This window comes from Penicillium verhagenii (genome assembly GCF_028828195.1).
Source record: "Penicillium verhagenii strain IBT 33310 chromosome Unknown utg000009l_segment0_segment0, whole genome shotgun sequence".
In the NCBI taxonomy this organism is placed as follows: domain Eukaryota; kingdom Fungi; phylum Ascomycota; class Eurotiomycetes; order Eurotiales; family Aspergillaceae; genus Penicillium; species Penicillium verhagenii.
In genome coordinates, this window is record NW_026643173.1 from 141,395 (window position 1) to 159,824 (window position 18,430).

The following is an 18,430-nucleotide window of genomic DNA, read 5'->3' on the forward strand; positions in this document are numbered from 1 at the left end:
GGAAATCACGCCGGAATGACCATGCTCAACGATGCTAGACGTTAAAGAACAGCATCAATACCATTGTTCAGATCAGAACAAGAACCCAAAAACGCCGAGAGAAGGCAGAACAGATCCAAAGGAGAAGACAAACAACAAAAACAAATTGCATAGTAGCATGACATGTCGGGGAATCTCTCGTAGCAGAAGGGGTTGATGACGCTGGAAAACAATCGAATGAAACAAAGCAGCCTTAATGAACAAAGTAAATCAACAGATCTATTGGCCTAGCAAGCTCTTGTTGGAGCTTTCGCGGCGTTTAAGCATCTCACTCTTGGCCCGCTTCAAGCCTTCGCCTAGCTTCTTGGTCCGCCTCCACTCCTGGCCCATCTTTTTCATGCGAACGGTCGCGATAACAAGGGAGATGGCAGATCGGAACTTGCCGCGGGATGAACGCGCTGATTTCTGGTCACCGGCTTGTACACCCATTTGGGAGATCATGCGGAGGTCGGCTTCGTTGCTGCAGGTTCAAATTGTGTTAGTTAAGGACTTCCATTGCATATGAAGAGAATAGTGTGACGAACCATGCTACCCGAACTCGTTCACCGAGTTCCATCAGACCCTTACTCCAGGCCAAGTCACGACGGAACTTCTCCTCGCGCTGTAGACGGGCACGGAGCCAGATAATTTCCTTGCCTAGGCCACGCATCTCCTTCTCATGTCGGGTTTTGTTGGTAAATTTGCCTTGAGACATCTTTTCCAGAGCTTCGTCGTAGCGTTGCTGTAATGTCTGCAAGTCTTTCAATGCCGTTTCAGCTTTGCGTACGCAGAAGGCTCGCTCTTCACGGATGCGGCGAACTAGGGCCTTTAACTCATTTAATCGGGAGTCTCGTTCGGAGACCTTCAGGGCCAGGGCCTCTGCTTCTATAGTTGATGACTTGAGCAGCTCATGGAGGTCCCTTTGATCCTCCTCTTTCATCACAGCACGCTCCAGGTCGCGGTTTTTAGACTTGACCTCCTTGAGAGACCGGTGAGCATCCGCGAGCTGTTTACGTAAACCACGCAACTCTTCATTGAGTTTGTTGGAGGGCGAATTCTGTGTGGAGTGGGATTCGATTTTGCCCATCAGGGCATCATGAAGCTCTCTTTCCAGGTCTGAGGCTCGTGATTTCAAGGTGCGTGCGGAGGCTTTGTACTCTGATTCGCGCTGCAAGAGTACCTTTTCACGCCTTCGAGCTTCATCCAGGCCATGACGAAGAACGGAAAGGTCACCATGCGTGGTTGACTGTTCCTGATCAGCCTGTGGTTGTTGTGTGAGAAGTTTCTCCAACTCTTGGATTCGTCGTTCGAATCGTTGCACCTTTGTCTTGGCTGTTGTCAATTCTCTGTCCCGGTTTCCAGAACCAGCGAGTAGCTTATCATTAAGACGATCAATCTCGGCCCCAAGACGAGCCTCCTCTTCAGTAGCACGCTCGATCTCATTTCTAAGTTGAGTCTCAAGGGTTTCCTTAGCTTCCAGCAGAGCAGATTTATCCTCTCGAAGTCGTTTCATTTCGTTGTCCAGTCGAGTGGTAGTCTTCCGGAGCTCCAGCTTCTCCCGGTCAAATCTGGTTGTTTCATCGCTATTCTGAGCACGTTCAACCTGGGCCTGGAGTTCGTCTCGCTCAACCTCCATCTCGGCCATAGAAATCCGCAAATCGTGTAACTCAACATGAGCATTGGCAAGCTGATCACGTAGCGTGTCTCTATCCGCAATAGCTTTCTGCAGCTGGGGTTGGACGTCGGCCAAACCCTTTTGAGATCGACCCTTGGCATATTGTTGCTCGTCTGCTAGGCTAGATTGTAAAACAATAACTTCATCTTCCAATGCCTGGATCTTCTCCTTGAGCGATTGCTCTTCGCGCCTGGAGATGCGAAGCTCTTCCCGCACAGTAAGGAGGTCATTGCGTTGTTGGTCGATAATCTGTCTCTTCTGTGCTAGTTCGGTATCCAGTTCTTTGACTTGACGACTGAGCACGGCTTCTTCCTGGGTGTGGCGTTGCTTCTCACTGTCGATGACATCCTGAAGTTTGTACTCTTTCCCTGAAAGACTGTGTTCCGCCGCCTGAAGTCTCTCAGCCGTCCTCTTGTAGCCCAATGCTTGCTCTTCTGCCCGCTCTTTCTGGGACTGCAATGTGCGCTTGGTACTTTCCCAACGATCCTGCTCAAGGGCAAAGTTGCCTTCTTTATCCTCGATTTCATGCTGGAGGGCTTCGATCTCATCTTGAAGTCGCTCCAGCTCCACCTTATGCTGCCAGCGAATATTCTGGTTATCTTGTGCGCGGTTGGTGGCCTCTTCAACTGCTTGTTGAAGTTCGCGAATCCTAGACTGCGCTCGAGTCAATTCACCTTGGAGACCTCCCGACTCATCAGTCAATGCCTGGTGTCGAGTCTGCAAGAGCTCCTTCTCTTCCGTTCGGCGTTGGGTTTCGTCAAGGGCTTCTTGTAGGCGCAGAGATGCCTGTTCACGATCTCTCACCGCCGAGTCCCGTTCACGTCTGACCGATGCAAGGTCCTCGCCAAGCTTTCCTGCGCTGCTCTTCAAGTCTTGCTGAACAGTGTGGTAGCGCTCTTCCAGCTGAGCCACAAAACGAGATTTGCTCTCAAGTTCAGACTTGAGGGTTGCATTTTCTTGCTGTAGATCATGCATATCTACCTCGAGCTGTTCAGCTCTCTCTTCAAGCTGCCGACTAAGCCCCTTTGTTGTAAAAGACTTATTCGACATCTCGTCCTGTAGTTCCCGGAGATCATCTTCAGCGCGATTTTTTTCGTCCACAGCCTGTCTTGCGGTGTATGCCGCCTCTTCGATATCCATTTTAGCCTTCTCAAGGTTATCTTGAAGTTCTTGGAGATGCTCTTTGGCCCGGTCAAGCTCGATTTGTAATTCCGTGCCAGCGTCGTTCTCGTTGGCGTTCTCTCTCAACTCTTCCAGCTGTTCATCGCGTTCCTCGATAGCCCGATCTTTTTCACGGACCGTTGCCTCCAAGTCCTCAACTTCATCTCGGAGTTTGTCTACCTCTTCGGATTTTTCGTTCTTGACCAGTCTTAATACTTCTTGTAGTTCTCTGATCTCCTTGTCTCGACTATCGACTTCCTCACGCATGATGTCCATTTCTCGTTGTACCTCCTCGTCGGTCTGTCCTCGTCGGGCTTTATCTCTCATCACTGTGAGTTGCTGCTGGTAATCCACCAGGTCGCGTTCTGCCGATAATAGACTCTTCTTGTATCGAGAGATATCACGCTGCATCGTCAACTTCAAGACTTTTAGCTCTGTGTTTTCCTTGAGGGCGGTGCTGTTGTATTCCGGGCCGGCTTTCTCTAGTTGCTCTTCGAGGTAGTGGATCTTAAGCTTGAGGTTCCAGTTGTCTTTGTCGAGCCTGTCGATGATCTACAAGGCCAAAAAAAGTCAGCGCACACTCCAAGATGTTCCATATAAGATTAAGAAGAAGGAAAAATAAACATACTCTTTCTTGCTCCTTCAAAGTCATATTCTGCCCATCACCTAGGATACCTCCACCGCCACGACCAAGCCCTGGAAGAGGAGTACTCTGCACACTGCTGCTAGCGGCTTGAGGAAGTGGAGTTGGTTCATCGGCTGTCATATCCTCCTCGTATATATCAGACATATCAATGGCAGGCAGGCCGGGGGTGTGTGCCATGCGACTGGTTTCTCGCATGTAACCCGGAGTCTTCGGGCCATCCGCCCCTCGAGTGGTGGAGATATTTTTGAGGTAATTGTTCTTTGTCGCGCTTTTCATCAAAGGTGTAAACTCTCCCTTGGCTGGTCCAGCTGCAGGAAGGTGTCTTAACGCGCTTCTTGTCGACTTGGGGTTGTTGGCACGCGGGGTGGCAAGTTTGTTGCTGTTTGAGACGCGTCTCCTGCCATTATCGAAGCCCTTGATCACATCATTATCCTTGGACGGGGTATGAAAGGAATTTTCCACTGAATCCAGAGCCGATAGGTGTGTTCGCCCGACGCTGCGAAAGCCGTTGGTGAGATAAGTCGCGTTCCCGTCAATCTCGGTACGCGGCGTGTCGATATAGGGGAACGCCATTGTGGCGGGACAAAGTGATGGACGTGACAGTAGCGTTTAAACACGCAACCACCACCTTTCTCAAAAGGTTTTCACGGGGTTGAGGGAAATCACTTGGGCAGGAACGTGTGTTCATGTTGCGAAAGCGTGGGAGACTGTTGATGTCTAGCCGCTTTAGGATTAGCGGTTGTTCACGAGTGGGTCTTGGACTTTCGCCGCTTTTTTTCTTCTTCTCTTCATTGGAATTCCATGAGGTCATGGTCGCATTCTAAAGAGAAAAGAAACAACGGCTTTTTTTCTTTCAAAGAAAAAAAGAACTATGGCTACGGAAGAAGATATCGCGTGGTTCAAATCCACCTTTCATCCAATTCCAAAGCCAGAGCTTCCTGATGACTCTGTCGAGTACTTCATCTATCATTTACCTTCCCCCGCCCCCGCCGTTATCGATGAAGCTGCCGAGACTAGGGCCCGATTGCTTGAGGTGCAGCGCACTGCCGCAGAATTGATCAAAGATTTACTCAAGAATTATATCTGGCAAAGAGAAGCTTTTCACCTAGAGATTGTGAAAGACGATGGTGTGGAGATAATTCCTCCTTTTCTTGTTCAAGTCCGTTTCACTGATTGTCTATCTCCGATTGCAGGGATCACCTATCTTAGCGGCCGCACCAACTACGGAGACTCGATCGAAGATGAATGGGTTGTGGTCTATATCTTGCGTGAATTGACCAAACAACACAAGGATATTTGGGTCAAGGTAGTGGATGGTGATGGCGAGTTTCTACTTGTCGAAGCTGCCGGTACACTTCCTGCCTGGCTAGAGCCCGAAGTCGCAGATAACAGGGTAAGCTCCAATAACGACAGACTTGGTTTAGGAGAGAGAAAGGCCCAAAATAAAGAAAGAGAGAGAAGAAAAGAAAAAAAAAAGCTAATCTCAAATGTTCCATCACATAGGTGTGGATTAATCAAGGAGGCCTCAAAATCATCAAACCAAAACAAGATACTGGGAAGAAAGTAACTGAGAAACTCTCTCTCTCCCAAGCCCGAAAGATCATCCAAGCAGAACCGGATCGCTTTATCAAGTCCACCATGATTCAAGAAGAAGCCTTCTATAGATTACGCAACTACCCCAAACAAATCTCCGAGAATTTACACTCGGCAAAAGTGACGATTCCCCGCAAGGTCGCATTCCTCCTCCATCAAAAACCCGGATATATATCGCCAGCCGTGGAGGCATTCTACGTCCGTGATCCAATCGCCTTGCGCCCTCTTCGTGCCAAAGATGCATCCGGCCTTATTTTCAAGCCGGAAGATATGGTCACGGTGAGCGTTCGGTTCACGCGCGTTGGGTACGCCCAGGTCAAAAGCCAAGAATTTCCCATTCCAAGCACTTGGGCGGGTAAATTGCCACCAATAGATGAAGACAAAACATACCCGCCCGCGGAAACTGGAATGAAGCTGACTTGTGGGTTCGAAATGTTACTCTATGATCCTCATCATCAAGATAAGGCTGCTGTCAGAGAGATGAAGCTTCTTTTGGAGGACGTGGAAACTGGCGACGAGGAGCTCCCAACAAACGAAGAGATTGAAAAGACATGGGATAAGCGAGAGGATGATGAAAAATGGTTGGACATCAACTTTGAGGATCTAGATCGAGAGCTGAAAGGCAAGGGCAAAGGCAAAGGCAACGAAGGTGGAAACTTTGGCGATGCAGGAGCACAAGAAAACTTACAAAGAATTGTGGCTCGCTTCGACGAATTCCTGAATGATACCTCGGCCGGTTTTGATGGAGCCGAATTCGATGATTTTGATACTGATTCCGACGTTGATGATGAAGATGACGAAGATAAATTCAGCAGTGATGGAGAAGACAAAGATGGATCATTCAACGAAGAGGAATTTGCCCGAATGATGAAAGAGATGATGGGCATGCCGTCCTCTTCCGGTGCAGGCCCCGACCTCTCAACACCACTACGCAATCGAATTAAAGAACTTGAAGCAGAGGATGACGAGCAAGATGATGAATTGGAACAGATCCAGGAAGTCTCTCGGCAGATGGAGGCGGAGCTGAAAAGGACCGGTGTCTTGGATCTGAATCGGAAGCAGCAGAAGTCATCATCCGGAGAAGATACCTCTAAAGGAGATGAAGGTGAGGAAACCGAAAATTATGACGAAGACACCGCCAATATCAATCTTGCGAGGAATATTTTGCAGAGTCTTCAGGGACAGGCTGGTACTGCAGGCCCTGCAGGGAACCTACTATCGATGATGGGTCTGCAAATGCCCAAAGATGATCGGAGATAAATGATCTTTATTCTATGAATTCTGAGTTTAGTCTACTTATTCAAACTCGCGACCTTTCTCAAGCCTGGTTATCATGAGATATTACCCATTTCTATGGGCTCTGACATGACCGGTCTCGGAATTCGACCAGTTCACACACGGAGCGCCGCTGCAATAATTTCAGCTCAGAGCCAGCGAGGGTTCCAAAATCAAAATAGGATGTCACTGAAGTATCTGGATCAAAATGAAAGAAAGCGAAAACCTTGGAAGAAAACCAGTGTTTATCTCTCGCGATCGATTCGAGAGGAAGCTTAACTGATCGTACCAGAAGGAGTTGTTCAACCAATGGATATGTATAATACGTTTACAATACATACGAGTAGTATTCGTATACTAGTTTTCAGCCTCGTTGGCATTTCCATGGTTCTCCGAGAAGTCAAGCAATGACCTCGTTCCAGACAAATGCACACGAGCAGGCTAATCAAACATTGAATCCGATTTTTACGCACATGAAAGGATTTCGTCTATTCGAGATAAAGCATGTGCGTTCTCAATTGCAGACACAGACACGAATAGCTCTGGAAATTATTGAGCAAAAACAAAAGATGGAGCCAGAAGATAACAAAAATCCAACCATGTCACCATTATAAAGTCCTGCATATTTAAAAGGCTCTTGACGTTCCGGTACCTAGTAGTACTAGGTATCCAGATGTCCGTACTTGGGTGGTCTTCTGACCTGTATGTAATTGCCTCGGTGTCGGCTAGAGCTGTGGAGGTTCCCACAGGTCCAGGCCTCCTTATGTCTAGCTGTCTGTATGGAGTACTCTGTAGCACTTGTCACGATACCTATATTTCCGCGGAGCTTGTCACCATATCTGTGGATGTTCCTTCTTTTCTGCTTGGTTAATTTTTAAGACATCTGTGATGGAATGTACTAGTACAAATCTCTAAACATTGAACATGGAAAGACCAAAGGTTCAATGTTTCAACTTGTGCAACATCCAAGATAGACCACGTGGTGTATAATCTGATCTTAGATCAAAAGAAATCACATATTCGTCTAACCTTGGAAGGTAGATGCATAACATCAAAGTTGTACACCATTGGCACATGACTAGTAAAGTACATGCAGTGTTCCGATCTCCCCGACAAAGTGACATCTGTACATCATCCGGATACCTTCACCGAAAGTCTCAGCCTAAAACACTACGGAATCATCAACTTCCCAAGGGAAAATAAAAATAAAAAATAAACAAACAAACAAAACATTGAAAACATTGAGAACATTGAAAATAAACCAAAGACTGGCCGAGTTCCGGACTCGGTGGAACAAACAGAAATAGGCAACTCGGCAAGAGTCGCAAGTCGCCTCCTAAATCACTTCATCACTATTCATATTGGGTGATCGGTGCTCCGTTCAGTCCGGGTCTCCATAATCTCCATAGGGCATTATTAATATCGACATGGCTCGACCCATCAGCCCCTCAACCCGTTAAGCTGTCGTGTGTCAATCCATTCCGGAGCGGACAAACAGTTGTGGGTAAAGAAAAAGTCAAAACCCTCAACGCGTTCGTGTGGGTTAGGCGGGTAAGGGAAATTGTTAGCATGCAGAATGGAGTCAAGCAAAGCAAAAGAACTGGAGCCGACAACTCCATTTACTCCACTGTCTGAGTTCGATTGGGTGACTTGCCGGTACGCTAGGCAATCACCGGATCCATGAAATGACTGCAGAAGAGAAATTCTAAGCGTCCATTTGCCTGGGAGTTCACATCCGGGTGCTTTCAAATGTTGGATTTGTTTTGATTTTGGCGAAGAAACACCAAGCTTCCAAGCGATTTCGGAGCGCTTGAGTTGAGGTGGCGGTGGGGAAGCTTCCTCCATTACAAAGCACTTATTTTTCACATGGATCAATTGATAACATTTTTTATATATCATATTATGTACAATTTGAACCAAGTACATACATCCAATATGACCCAGAGTCCATCCTTACTTGACGTATTCTAGCTATGTACATACATACATGTATGTATTAGACTATTTTTATTCCCTTGATCGCCAATGTATCCATGGATACATACTAGTATATATATTCAATGTTTGAATGTTTTGCAAGAGAAATAGGTAGCTTTAAAAGTGTTCCAAGGTTATTGTTTAAGGATTATTTGATCAATCGATAAACATTTGGAATAACCTTGGAACCCTGGAATTTTATCTTGCGGGTTTGGGCATGTGGGCGTCAACTGGTTGCTTGCATCCATGGATGTAGTTGAATGCGCATCACCCGGATATATATATTTTCCCGACATTCGAATATGTAACACGTAGGTTGAACCGTTAACTGGTTATCGAGACACTGTAAAAAATATATGTACCTTTGAAGTTCAGTGCGCTCAAGCACTTATGTGATGTATGCATGTGCGTATAAATAGCACCTGAGTACTACATATTGGCATGCCTTCACATCTGCATGAATTGATTGATATCATCAATCACCAATGAAATCGATTTAATTATCCCTATAACTGGTATTAACTACATTATGAAAAAGTAATTGAGATAAGAATTTGAAAAGAATAAAAAAAATTAAAAAAATGAGGCCAGAGAGAATCGAACTCCCAACTTTCAGATGGTTCCTTTCAGAGAAACTCCTAATTGGAATCTGACGCCATACCATTAGACTATGGCCCCTATTGGATGAACTTTACTGCCTAATTGTATATCTTAGCCCTAATCACCCTTTATGGAGCAACTATATAACCTTGGGAATGGTCATCCGCTTCTCCGACCAATCAATGACAAGGTAGGCAAAACCATGAGAAAGGATTCGGAGATGCGGCACGGTCGACTTGCTCGGAAGAGCGATGTTCCCTCAAGTGCTCCAACTTTCGGTAGCCCCCACTTTCATTAGCCGCGGTTGGATCAAAAGAGAATTAAATTAATTCAATCGGGCGAGAGGGGAAGCAGGGATCCGGAACGCGATCGAATACATGCCGTGTGTGGTTATACTATGTACATAAGAGTCATGCAGCCACCGAGGGTCTTGCATGTAGTGTTGTAAGCTAGGCTGCCTACTTTACCAAGTTTTTATGAGGGGTTCTTTTAAGTCTTGATGCAAGGCCAGGAAGTGGGCTTGATTTAGACCCGGTGACTTGTTTCGCGGCTGATTGCATTCCTAAGAGTACGGTGAAAAAAAAAGTATGAGAGAAGGAATACGCAATCATGATTTCAGTCTAAATCAATCTCGAACAATCTGTAGGAGTCGCCGATCGGGACTTGAGGGAAGAACGGAGAAGGCGGGCGATGTCGCATATACTAGTAGGTAGTGATGACGTTGTGCGAGATGACAATGACAATGCATTTGGGCATTTAACGGCCCTACTGCTAGGGAGTACATTAGCGTGGAAGAATACGAGGATCTCCATTTGAGAATAAGCAAGTCAAGGTTTAGATCCCTGTCGTTGCTAATCGCCCTAAAGTCTGTAAAAGTTCGGGACCAGTGCCCTCCTACCCGAAGGGGGGGGGGCATTAGGGGGGGGCATTAGTACTAGGGGGATCCTATATCGGCTCCAGGCCTAACCCGTTCCCAAATAAATCAAAAATGTTCAAAATAATGTTCTGGAAGTCTGAACATCTCAAAGGAGAAACGATCAACAGATCATCCTGAACCGAAGGAGCCAGATGGGCAATCCTCGGGTCAGACTAAGATTTACTCCGTAAGAAAGATTTAATTTGAGGATTAAATCTCCCCTCAAAGCATGTACGGAGTAGAAGTATGGGGCATCTACGATGTCTTGTGTATATCCGGAGTAACGTAGCAAATCGGAGGATTGGGAATCCGCCTTTCCGCTCCAGTCGAATTAAATTGACATTTTAGAAGTTAAATGCTCCGAGAGTATGAAACAGAGAAAGGGAAGAAAAGGTGATGTTTTGTTTTTATTTTATTTTAATATTTTTTTAATATATATGTATATATATTTTTTTTCACAGTAAAAAACATTCAGAACTACGTAAAAACCCTCGACTTTCCCAGCCACTATCGGACAAGAAAATAATATTAATCCAAAATAAAGGGAGAGTCATAAAACAAAAGCCAGTCTATTGAAATATTAGAAAATAGAAAAAAGAAAATCAGAAAATGAACCTCTCAGCTGATAGATCAGTAAAATACCAAACTTACGGAGCTTTCCATTCTACCCCTGCATTATTTCAGCCATTTCCATTTCCATTTCCATTTCACTTCACAAACGGGACTAGAACACGGGAACACGTTGGGTCGTCAATCCATCGGGCCGAGAAGGTTTTTAATTTCAACTGTTTGTTTTATTTCACATGAAAAATTCAAAAGAAAATTCAAAAGAAAATTCAAAAGAAAATTCAAAAGAAATTTCAAAAGAAAATCCAATATGATACATACTAGTATCCGAGGGTTTCAATTCTCCCTCACGGGGAAGACGGAACCGGGGAAGGGAGAGAGTTCATTCCCCAGTAAGGAGGAAAAGGAATGTGAGATAGGAACTTCTAATCTATACAAAGCTACATAACTTTACGTAGAAGGCTTGGATTTTTCCAAGGTTAGATATGTGTGAACCAAATGAGAGAAACAAAGGATGATAAAGACAAAAATAAAAGTAATATAAAATAAGATCCCTACATCTTCCCCTTGTATACAGAAAATGAGTTCAATCCACTGCCATTTTTCTGACTTGTCTAGAAATCCCAGAAATCCGCCAAAAAAAAAAAAAAAAAAAAAAAAAGACCAGCTTGCACTAAGCAGAAAGGAAAGTGCTATAACTGGAGTAATCGGAAAAGCCTCAGTGGATCCGTCAAGTGGAGCAGCTTGTTCTTTTCTTCCATCGACCTTCCATTTTCCTCTTAAAACAGAGGGGATTTTATTTCTTTTTTTCTTTTCACGAGTTTGGGGCTCCACTCGGTCTTCGACCGAAGCCGACAACACCGGTGGAAATCCAAATGTAACTTTGGTCCGTGGCAAAAGAACCTCCTCCCCCTTCGCATCTGGAACTTTTGTTACATATCTCTAAATCTCTAAATATCTCCCTTTACTTATATTCAAGATCTTTCCCCCTTCCCGGGAACCTGGTCTGTGGATATCTCCCGGCGCATTCCCCAAGGCATGCCCGCAATGATGCCCTGAAAAAAAAAGAAAAAAGAAAAATCCCTGGTGATCTACTTGTGATTACGGATTCCCGCTATGGATTTCATTGTAAGCTGATCCTATTCCTCCCCCAAAAGCCTCAAAATTTTCCAAAACCATGGCTAATCTCTTCTTTCAGTTATCCTTGACGCACTTCTGCGAAGTGCATGGTCCAACCTCTATTATCTGCTCTCAGGTTACCCCGTTCGCCTGTTCGCAATGCCATCCGGATGCGGATCATTCTCCCGATTCCAGCCCATCACACTCTCCTCGTCCCAAGTCCCCCAATACCCCCGTCAATGATTTCAATTCCCCAAAAGTCGACAAGATCGAAGATCACCCATATTTCATGCGACCGCAACCGGCCTCGCCCGAAGAACGAAATACCCGCGCGGGGAGCGTCGACGGGGATACATGCGCCAGCTGTAGCTTGTCTCTTCCGGAAGACGTGAGCAAACAGCTGCCTTCCCCCAGTCGTGACGGCAAGTCCAATAATGGAAGTCCCGTCTTGCGCTCCCGCGAGGTCGTATACTCCTGCGGCAACAGTCACTCCGATAACGATGATCGCACACCCGACCCTCACGCTCATGCATCCCCACCCGATTCTCTACGCTCCGCCTCGGTCGCCTCCGACTCCTCCTGCCACTCACATATCCTCACCTACCTCTCTCTCCGGGGCCCACCAAACCCTACCGATTACGCCCTCTTACGTCGATCCTCCATCCGCACTTTAAGTTGCGAGCTTCTCCCCCGCGGTCTCTCCTCCGGTCCAATCTGCTTCGGTGACTCCGTCGCAGGCTATACAATTGCCTATATCTTCCGTCTGCCCGATCCCATGGCCCGTGGTAAACGACGCAGCTATGCCTTGGTGGCGCTCGCCGGAAAAGATGCCGGAAGAGCATTCCGAGCCTGCCCCGTCATCTGGCGAGCATTCGGCCGCATTGCAACCGGGATTGTGAGCGCGGCTGAGCGCTTCCAGGAAGACGAAAAGACTCGCGAAGAGCAAACTAGTCCCGGAGGCATCTCCGGCGGTCGTCAATTCCCACCTGTGTCCTCCTTCCTAACGGGGCGAGCCACAGACCCAACCGGACAGCCGCGCCGCCTGGGTCAGATCCGTGCACGCAATTTAGCCGAGATTGTCGGCAACGAATACATCTTCACCGAGATCCACGCTCACTTCGTCGCACTGCTACAACAACTAGGGACGATGTTTGGGGGCGTTCCTATCTCCGATGAACGTTTCGTCTGCAGCACCATGGGCGACGAAGAGTCCCCAAGCACTGCACAGCCAGTGCTTGTCTCTGCTGCTGCCCGCCCTAAGCGTCACTCCAACGCGACTAAATACGACGGCAATGATATGGACATGTCTAAGCTGAACATTTCGGGGCCCCAAGCCCATCCCCATCAACGCTCGTCGGTCCGTCGTGGCTTAGAGCTTGCTTTCCACCTATTTCTTTTTCTTCTTTTTTTCTTCTACCTCCCTTGAGATACCCCGCCTCAGTGTTTTCTTTCCAGGCACATTTCACTTCGTTGATTTCTAGTATGCGCTGCTTTTTGCTGGTTCCAAGCGATGTGAACACTTTTTCATGCGGGATATTTTCTTATTCTTTTGCCTGTTTTGTCTTTTGATTTCTCTGCTTGCATATCAATTCATGCATTCATGCATGATGTTACGGGGCATAGACTATGGCGTCTCATAGACCAGGATCGGTGTTAATTTCTTTGGATACCTTGTATTTTTCTGTGTTTTTTTTTTTCTTTTTTCTTTTTTCTTTTTTCTTTTTTCTTTTTTCTTTTTTCTTTTTTCTTTTTTCTTTTTTCTTTTTTCTTTTTTCCTTTTTTCCTCTTCTCTTCCCTTGAGTTGATTCCTTTTCGTCTTCCTGTCCCAGGGACCCTTAGCATTTCCAAGGTTCGGGTTCGGGTTCGGAGTTTGAGTTGATGATTGGGAATCGGACGATGCAACGACGCATTCAAGAGATATGTATTTCTATGTATTATTGGACACGACAATGACAGCCAATTCCAGGCTAATATTTTTAATAACAACTGTACTTTACTAGACATCCAAGTTTGAATCTTTTTCCAAGGTTTCGTTTATTTATAGTTCTTACTTGTAGTACCTACTTACTACCTAGTGCTTTGCTCTTTCTCAACCCTCTTCCTCAGCCTAAGAATTATCTAGTTATTCTAGACCCTTAATAATCATTTTTACTCTTCTTTATATGTTAATATTTCTGGTTGGCTAAACTTTATAATACTCCCTAGAGACTATTTAACATTTTCTTAAATAAAGAACCTACAATATTACTAAATATAATCAAAGGGCCTTATAAATTATCTCAATATAGTATTTTTACTCTTTATTTAAAATGAAACATTTCAATCATAGTCAAATAATAACAATCTTAATAGTATAGAAACAGTCCAGCAAACAATTTCCGGAATATACTCAAGATATAGCAGAGCATATCAGGATCTAGCACTTGAGAGAAATATTATGCTTTCACAAAGGAAGAGCTCAGCAAGCTAACATTGAATGAACACTGTCCTCACTGTGCAGAGGGTAAATAATAGCAGGTTCTCTTCTTTTTATCAATAACCTTATATTTAAATCTTTATCGGAGTAAATAGAGTAAATATTACCTCATTAAGCAGCCAAACATTTGTTAAACCACCATACATGTACTAACATTGAAGAAACTACAGTAATAAGAATAGAGCTCAGGGGTGATTAAATATAAAAGACAAAGCCTTATACAAAATAGTAGAGTTTAAGGAGTAGGTCAAACATTAAATGTTAGAGTAATAAGGTATGACGATTTCAAGCACGTCTACATTATGCACATGTGTGGATAGTAGTATGCGACATCGTTAATCAGCTTGCTGTGCTTTTCAATGTTCCAAAAAAATTAATCTGACCTAGGTCGAATGTGGTTCTATTCATATACTAACAGTACCACTCAGGCTTGCCAAAATCCATAGCAATATACATGGATCCATCTACTCATCATCGCGGATATCAACGACAGTGCTCTTCCACTTGCGAGCCTGGACTTTACGCTTGAACAGAATGTCGATCTCACGGAAGGATCTGTGCTTCATCTCTGGAATCCAGAGCCAAGACATGAGCGTGCAGACTGCGGCGGTACCAGCCCAGATGTAGCCGCTCTTTCCGCCCAGGTTCCACTTGCCAGTGTTGAGCATGTAGCTGGAAAGGAAAATGCAAGGAATATTGACCAGGTAGTAGGCACCACGTCCAATACCGGTTGTCAGGGGACGGAGACGAACGGAAGATGTCTCTCCGATGATGACCCAGGAGGCAGGGGCGGGTCCCAAGCAGAAGAGGACGGAGACGATCAAGCCAAGTGAGGCTTGCGCATTGCTAGCCGCATGGCCACCGCCGACTGAGGCTGCAATACCAAGCGCGACCAAGAATACACAGTTGATGCATTGACCATACACATAGACGGTGCGACGGCCAAGGTATGTTGTGAGGACCCAAGAGAGCATGACCATGATCCACTGGAGGGCTGAAGTGATGAGACCAAGCGCAAAAGCGGTGTTATCTGCCATACCGGCCTCTGAGATGGTGTGTTAGTCGACTATAAGGTGCGATGTTGGAAAATGATGAACTGGGACTCACGTTTGAAAAAGTAAACTGCTTGGTTGGCAATCAGGTTACCGGTCAGGTTCTGAGATGCGTACACGCCGCAAACAATCAATGTGCGGTAACGGTCGGTTCCCTTCCACAGCTCAATCAGACTGGGCTTCTTTTCAGTCGCCTCGAGTTCGATGGTACGACGCATCATAGCGACTTTGTCAGCGGGATTATCATTTGCAGAGGCGCGTCCAAGGCGTTTCACAGCCTTCTCTGCCTCGGCCAGACGGCCCTTTCGCACGAGCCACCAGGGTGATTCGGGTGCAAAGTAGAGTGCGATAGCGAGGGGAGTAGGGAACATCCACTGGAGGGCAATGGGAACTCTGGAATGACTTGTTAGTAAATTGCTTCCTCCATCTCATCTATGAGCGCGGAACGAACCTGTAGGCTGCAGAGGTGTTCATGGATTGATAGTGGTAAGTGATACCGCCGACCACGATCGATCCTATGGCCCAGAACATCTGCAACATCTGCGTCGCAGGAGCACGCAATCTCATTGGCACGATTTCGGCACAGTAGGCAGGTGCATTGGCGATGAAAATGCCCCACGGGATGCCTTCCAGGATCTGGGATGCGAAGAACATTCCCTGGCTGTTGCCGAAATAGAAGATGAAGATGAAGGCGTTCAAGAACATGAGACCGCCAATGGTTGCCCATCGATATCCGATCGCACTGGTAATGGGACCCGCAATGAATACACCGATAAAAGCACCGACTGGCCCACTGCACTGGAATGCTGACTGCCATGGAGCTGAGATAATCCAGTTACCTGGTGTATCCTCTACACCAAAATCCTCGGCGAATTTTTTCGTGGCAATGAACTGTCCCATTAAGAAAACGCAGTATGACTCCATGATCTATCGTAACGTTAGAACCAAATGATCCACATATTCATGGACAAGAGAGCCCGAGCTTACAATGGTGAATGACATGATGAATGCCCACCAACTGGCAGAGGGGTAAGCCTTGACAGCCTCGAGCACACTCATATTATGTTCGATCTCTTCAGCACCGATGGCACCGGCTCTGTCATAGTCGACCTTCACATCGGAATCATAGACAGGGCCGCCCGTAGAGCTGGGCTGGGCCTCGACCTCCTCGGCCGAGGTCTGCTTCTCATTGATGTCGCTAGTCATGTTCACGATTTCTGAGAAAGAAACGGGTGAGTGAAGGAAAGAGAGGCAGGCAGAATTGGGGGTTTCAGAATTATATACCTGCGACTAAGCGCTCGTGATTGTGATCCCGATCCTGGAGTGCTTAAAGCTTGCTTCGGCACCTGGGACCTCCTGAACCTAACAAATCTCCACTCATGAGGGTCGTTTCTCCGGGCACTACGGTAGCAGCGCCACTTGATTATGGTAGGCTGGTGCCGACAGAAGGTATCTGATAGGTATTCATTGAGAGGAAATGTACGGGGTTCCCTTGTTCCCTTGCGGGGTCTGCTGATGTTGGGGGTTAGGGTTTTGATGTGGCGTTTCCTTCGCAGGAGAATTTCCTGTTTTGTATCCAGAATCCTCCTTCTTGCAATTAGTGCCAATCAAGACGATGAGTCTGTGCCCCCCGCCCCAAGTTTTTTCTTTGTCGTGCACTTTGAAATCCAGCCCCCTGATTGCCTGGTCAGGATCGTTCAATTACGCTGAACCTATCATAATGATCAGAGTCAATGTGAAATTTACCGAGAAGCCAGGATAGGATAAGCGCTGATTATTGGTTAGCGCTATGCTTGACTCCCGGGTATCAAGTACCACTATAATAACGGGTAATATGCATAGCAAACGTGACCCGTTCAGAAATGTCTTCCAACGCTAGCCTCAGAGCATTGAAGTCGGATAACTCATGGATGCTTTTTCTCACCATCTCGGTAGAGGAATCATCATGCCCAGTCGGTTCAAACGTCGCAATTGGACGCGCAAGCTCCAAAATAAAAATACTACCGACCTTCGAAGAACCTGACGAATCCTAGGAGTTGGACGCCTGGGCACGGCTCGGTGTTATCTCGTCCGCAGGCCACGGTCTCGGCTAGTCTTACCCCGGACCGTGATTACCCCGCGCCAATACCCCGGACGTACCCTGAAATCCCTCCAACCAGGTGGAGACAGGAGAAATACCGAGATTGGACCCATAATACCCATGCAACCCTGAAAATACGAAATTACATGAAAAGGAGCAGCCCATGTTGTGTGTCTGGGGTCGATTTACCCTGAGTCCCTGACTCCTAGTGGACCTTCAGACCCTGAATTGAAGTACCGGGACAACTACCCGTGGACCCTGCTCTAGTTAACGACGTGCGTGCAGGTATTTGTAATCACGGTAGTTGCTCTCAAGTGTTTAGAGTGGTGGTGGCAAACTAATAAGCCGTCACTCCGGAGGACTAGCAATAACATGTATTTAAGCGACACGTAAGCTGAGATTTAAATGTGAAACGAGATGGGCTCGAGTAAAGGTCCGTACATGTGTACCGAGTAAGATTCAAGGCTTGGCGGATTTTGAGAAATAATAGCAAAGGAAAGTGTGCACATGTGAGACTTCAGGGCACCATGGGTACAGGGGTTCTTCAACATGTCTAGAACGGTGGGGCAGGTGGGACAGGGTGGGTCAGGCTGCTGCAGGCCTACTAGTAGTTACTAGTAATATTTTATGCCGACTCGGAACTTCAACTTGTGATAGACCGGTATACTTGATAATCATGACTTTAAATGACAGATCTCCGCTTTGATCTATTCATCCAGATGTCAGGTGGGTCAGGTGGGTCAGGATGCTTCTTTTTGCTCTTGCACTGGTCTCTCAGCAAAAATTTACTAGTAGGATCTGTTTCGAGACCTTTCAAATTTTATGTACTATTATTGCCTCGAAAATTCATGCATTCGAACCTTCAATATCGCACGTTTTACACGTGGCCATGCATTGTGTAAGATTTGTAAAATCTTATTAGTCGTTAAACTCCTTAGTCGCCTGTTATAAAAGCTTGTCTTTGAACTCTCATGTGCCAAGCTGTTTCGCTCACCTTTCAAATGTTCCAAGGCTCGTATGTACACGCCACCATGAAACCTTGAATGTATACAAAGACCACTACTAGCTTTCCAAGGTTATAACCGTGAAGAGGCTTAAAGGAACCTTGATTGGAAAGAAAGAGGAGAGAGAAAATCATTGATTCCTGTCCCTGTACGAAGAGAAACGAGCATGGAGAGATGGGAAAGGAGGAAGAAGGGAAAGAAGAGACGGGAGACTTGAAGTACACATGTGTATGCTTTCGCCAAGTGCGGAGTCCTCGCCATGTGGTTTGAA

General features: G+C 46.2%; 4 protein-coding genes across 4 annotated transcripts; 2 read left to right on the forward strand and 2 right to left on the reverse strand.

Annotated features, from left to right (window-relative positions):
* Positions 1-258: 258 nt before the first annotated feature.
* Positions 259-4,073, reverse strand: N7466_009123 (putative spindle-pole body protein (Pcp1); the record flags this gene model as incomplete). Its single annotated transcript, XM_057168512.1, has 3 exons — positions 259-499; positions 564-3,406; positions 3,483-4,073. 3 exons carry the CDS (start codon positions 4,071-4,073, stop codon positions 259-261), a joined length of 3,675 nt encoding a protein of 1,224 aa, XP_057017218.1.
* Positions 4,074-4,371: 298 nt separating this feature from the next.
* Positions 4,372-6,353, forward strand: N7466_009124 (putative regulatory factor Sgt1; the record flags this gene model as incomplete). The annotated part of the gene is made up of 2 exons (XM_057168513.1): positions 4,372-4,893; positions 5,004-6,353. The coding sequence occupies 2 exons, from the start codon at positions 4,372-4,374 to the stop codon at positions 6,351-6,353; spliced, it is 1,872 nt and encodes a 623-aa protein (XP_057017219.1).
* A 5,252-nt stretch (positions 6,354-11,605) lies between these two features.
* N7466_009125 (folliculin domain-containing protein) lies at positions 11,606-12,973 on the forward strand (the record flags this gene model as incomplete). The annotated part of the gene is made up of 1 exon (XM_057168514.1): positions 11,606-12,973. One exon carries the CDS (start codon positions 11,606-11,608, stop codon positions 12,971-12,973), a length of 1,368 nt encoding a protein of 455 aa, XP_057017220.1.
* A 1,514-nt stretch (positions 12,974-14,487) lies between these two features.
* N7466_009126 (putative MFS maltose transporter) lies at positions 14,488-16,281 on the reverse strand (the record flags this gene model as incomplete). Its single annotated transcript, XM_057168515.1, has 4 exons — positions 14,488-15,068; positions 15,131-15,468; positions 15,527-16,002; positions 16,063-16,281. The coding sequence occupies 4 exons, from the start codon at positions 16,279-16,281 to the stop codon at positions 14,488-14,490; spliced, it is 1,614 nt and encodes a 537-aa protein (XP_057017221.1).
* Positions 16,282-18,430: the final 2,149 nt, after the last annotated feature.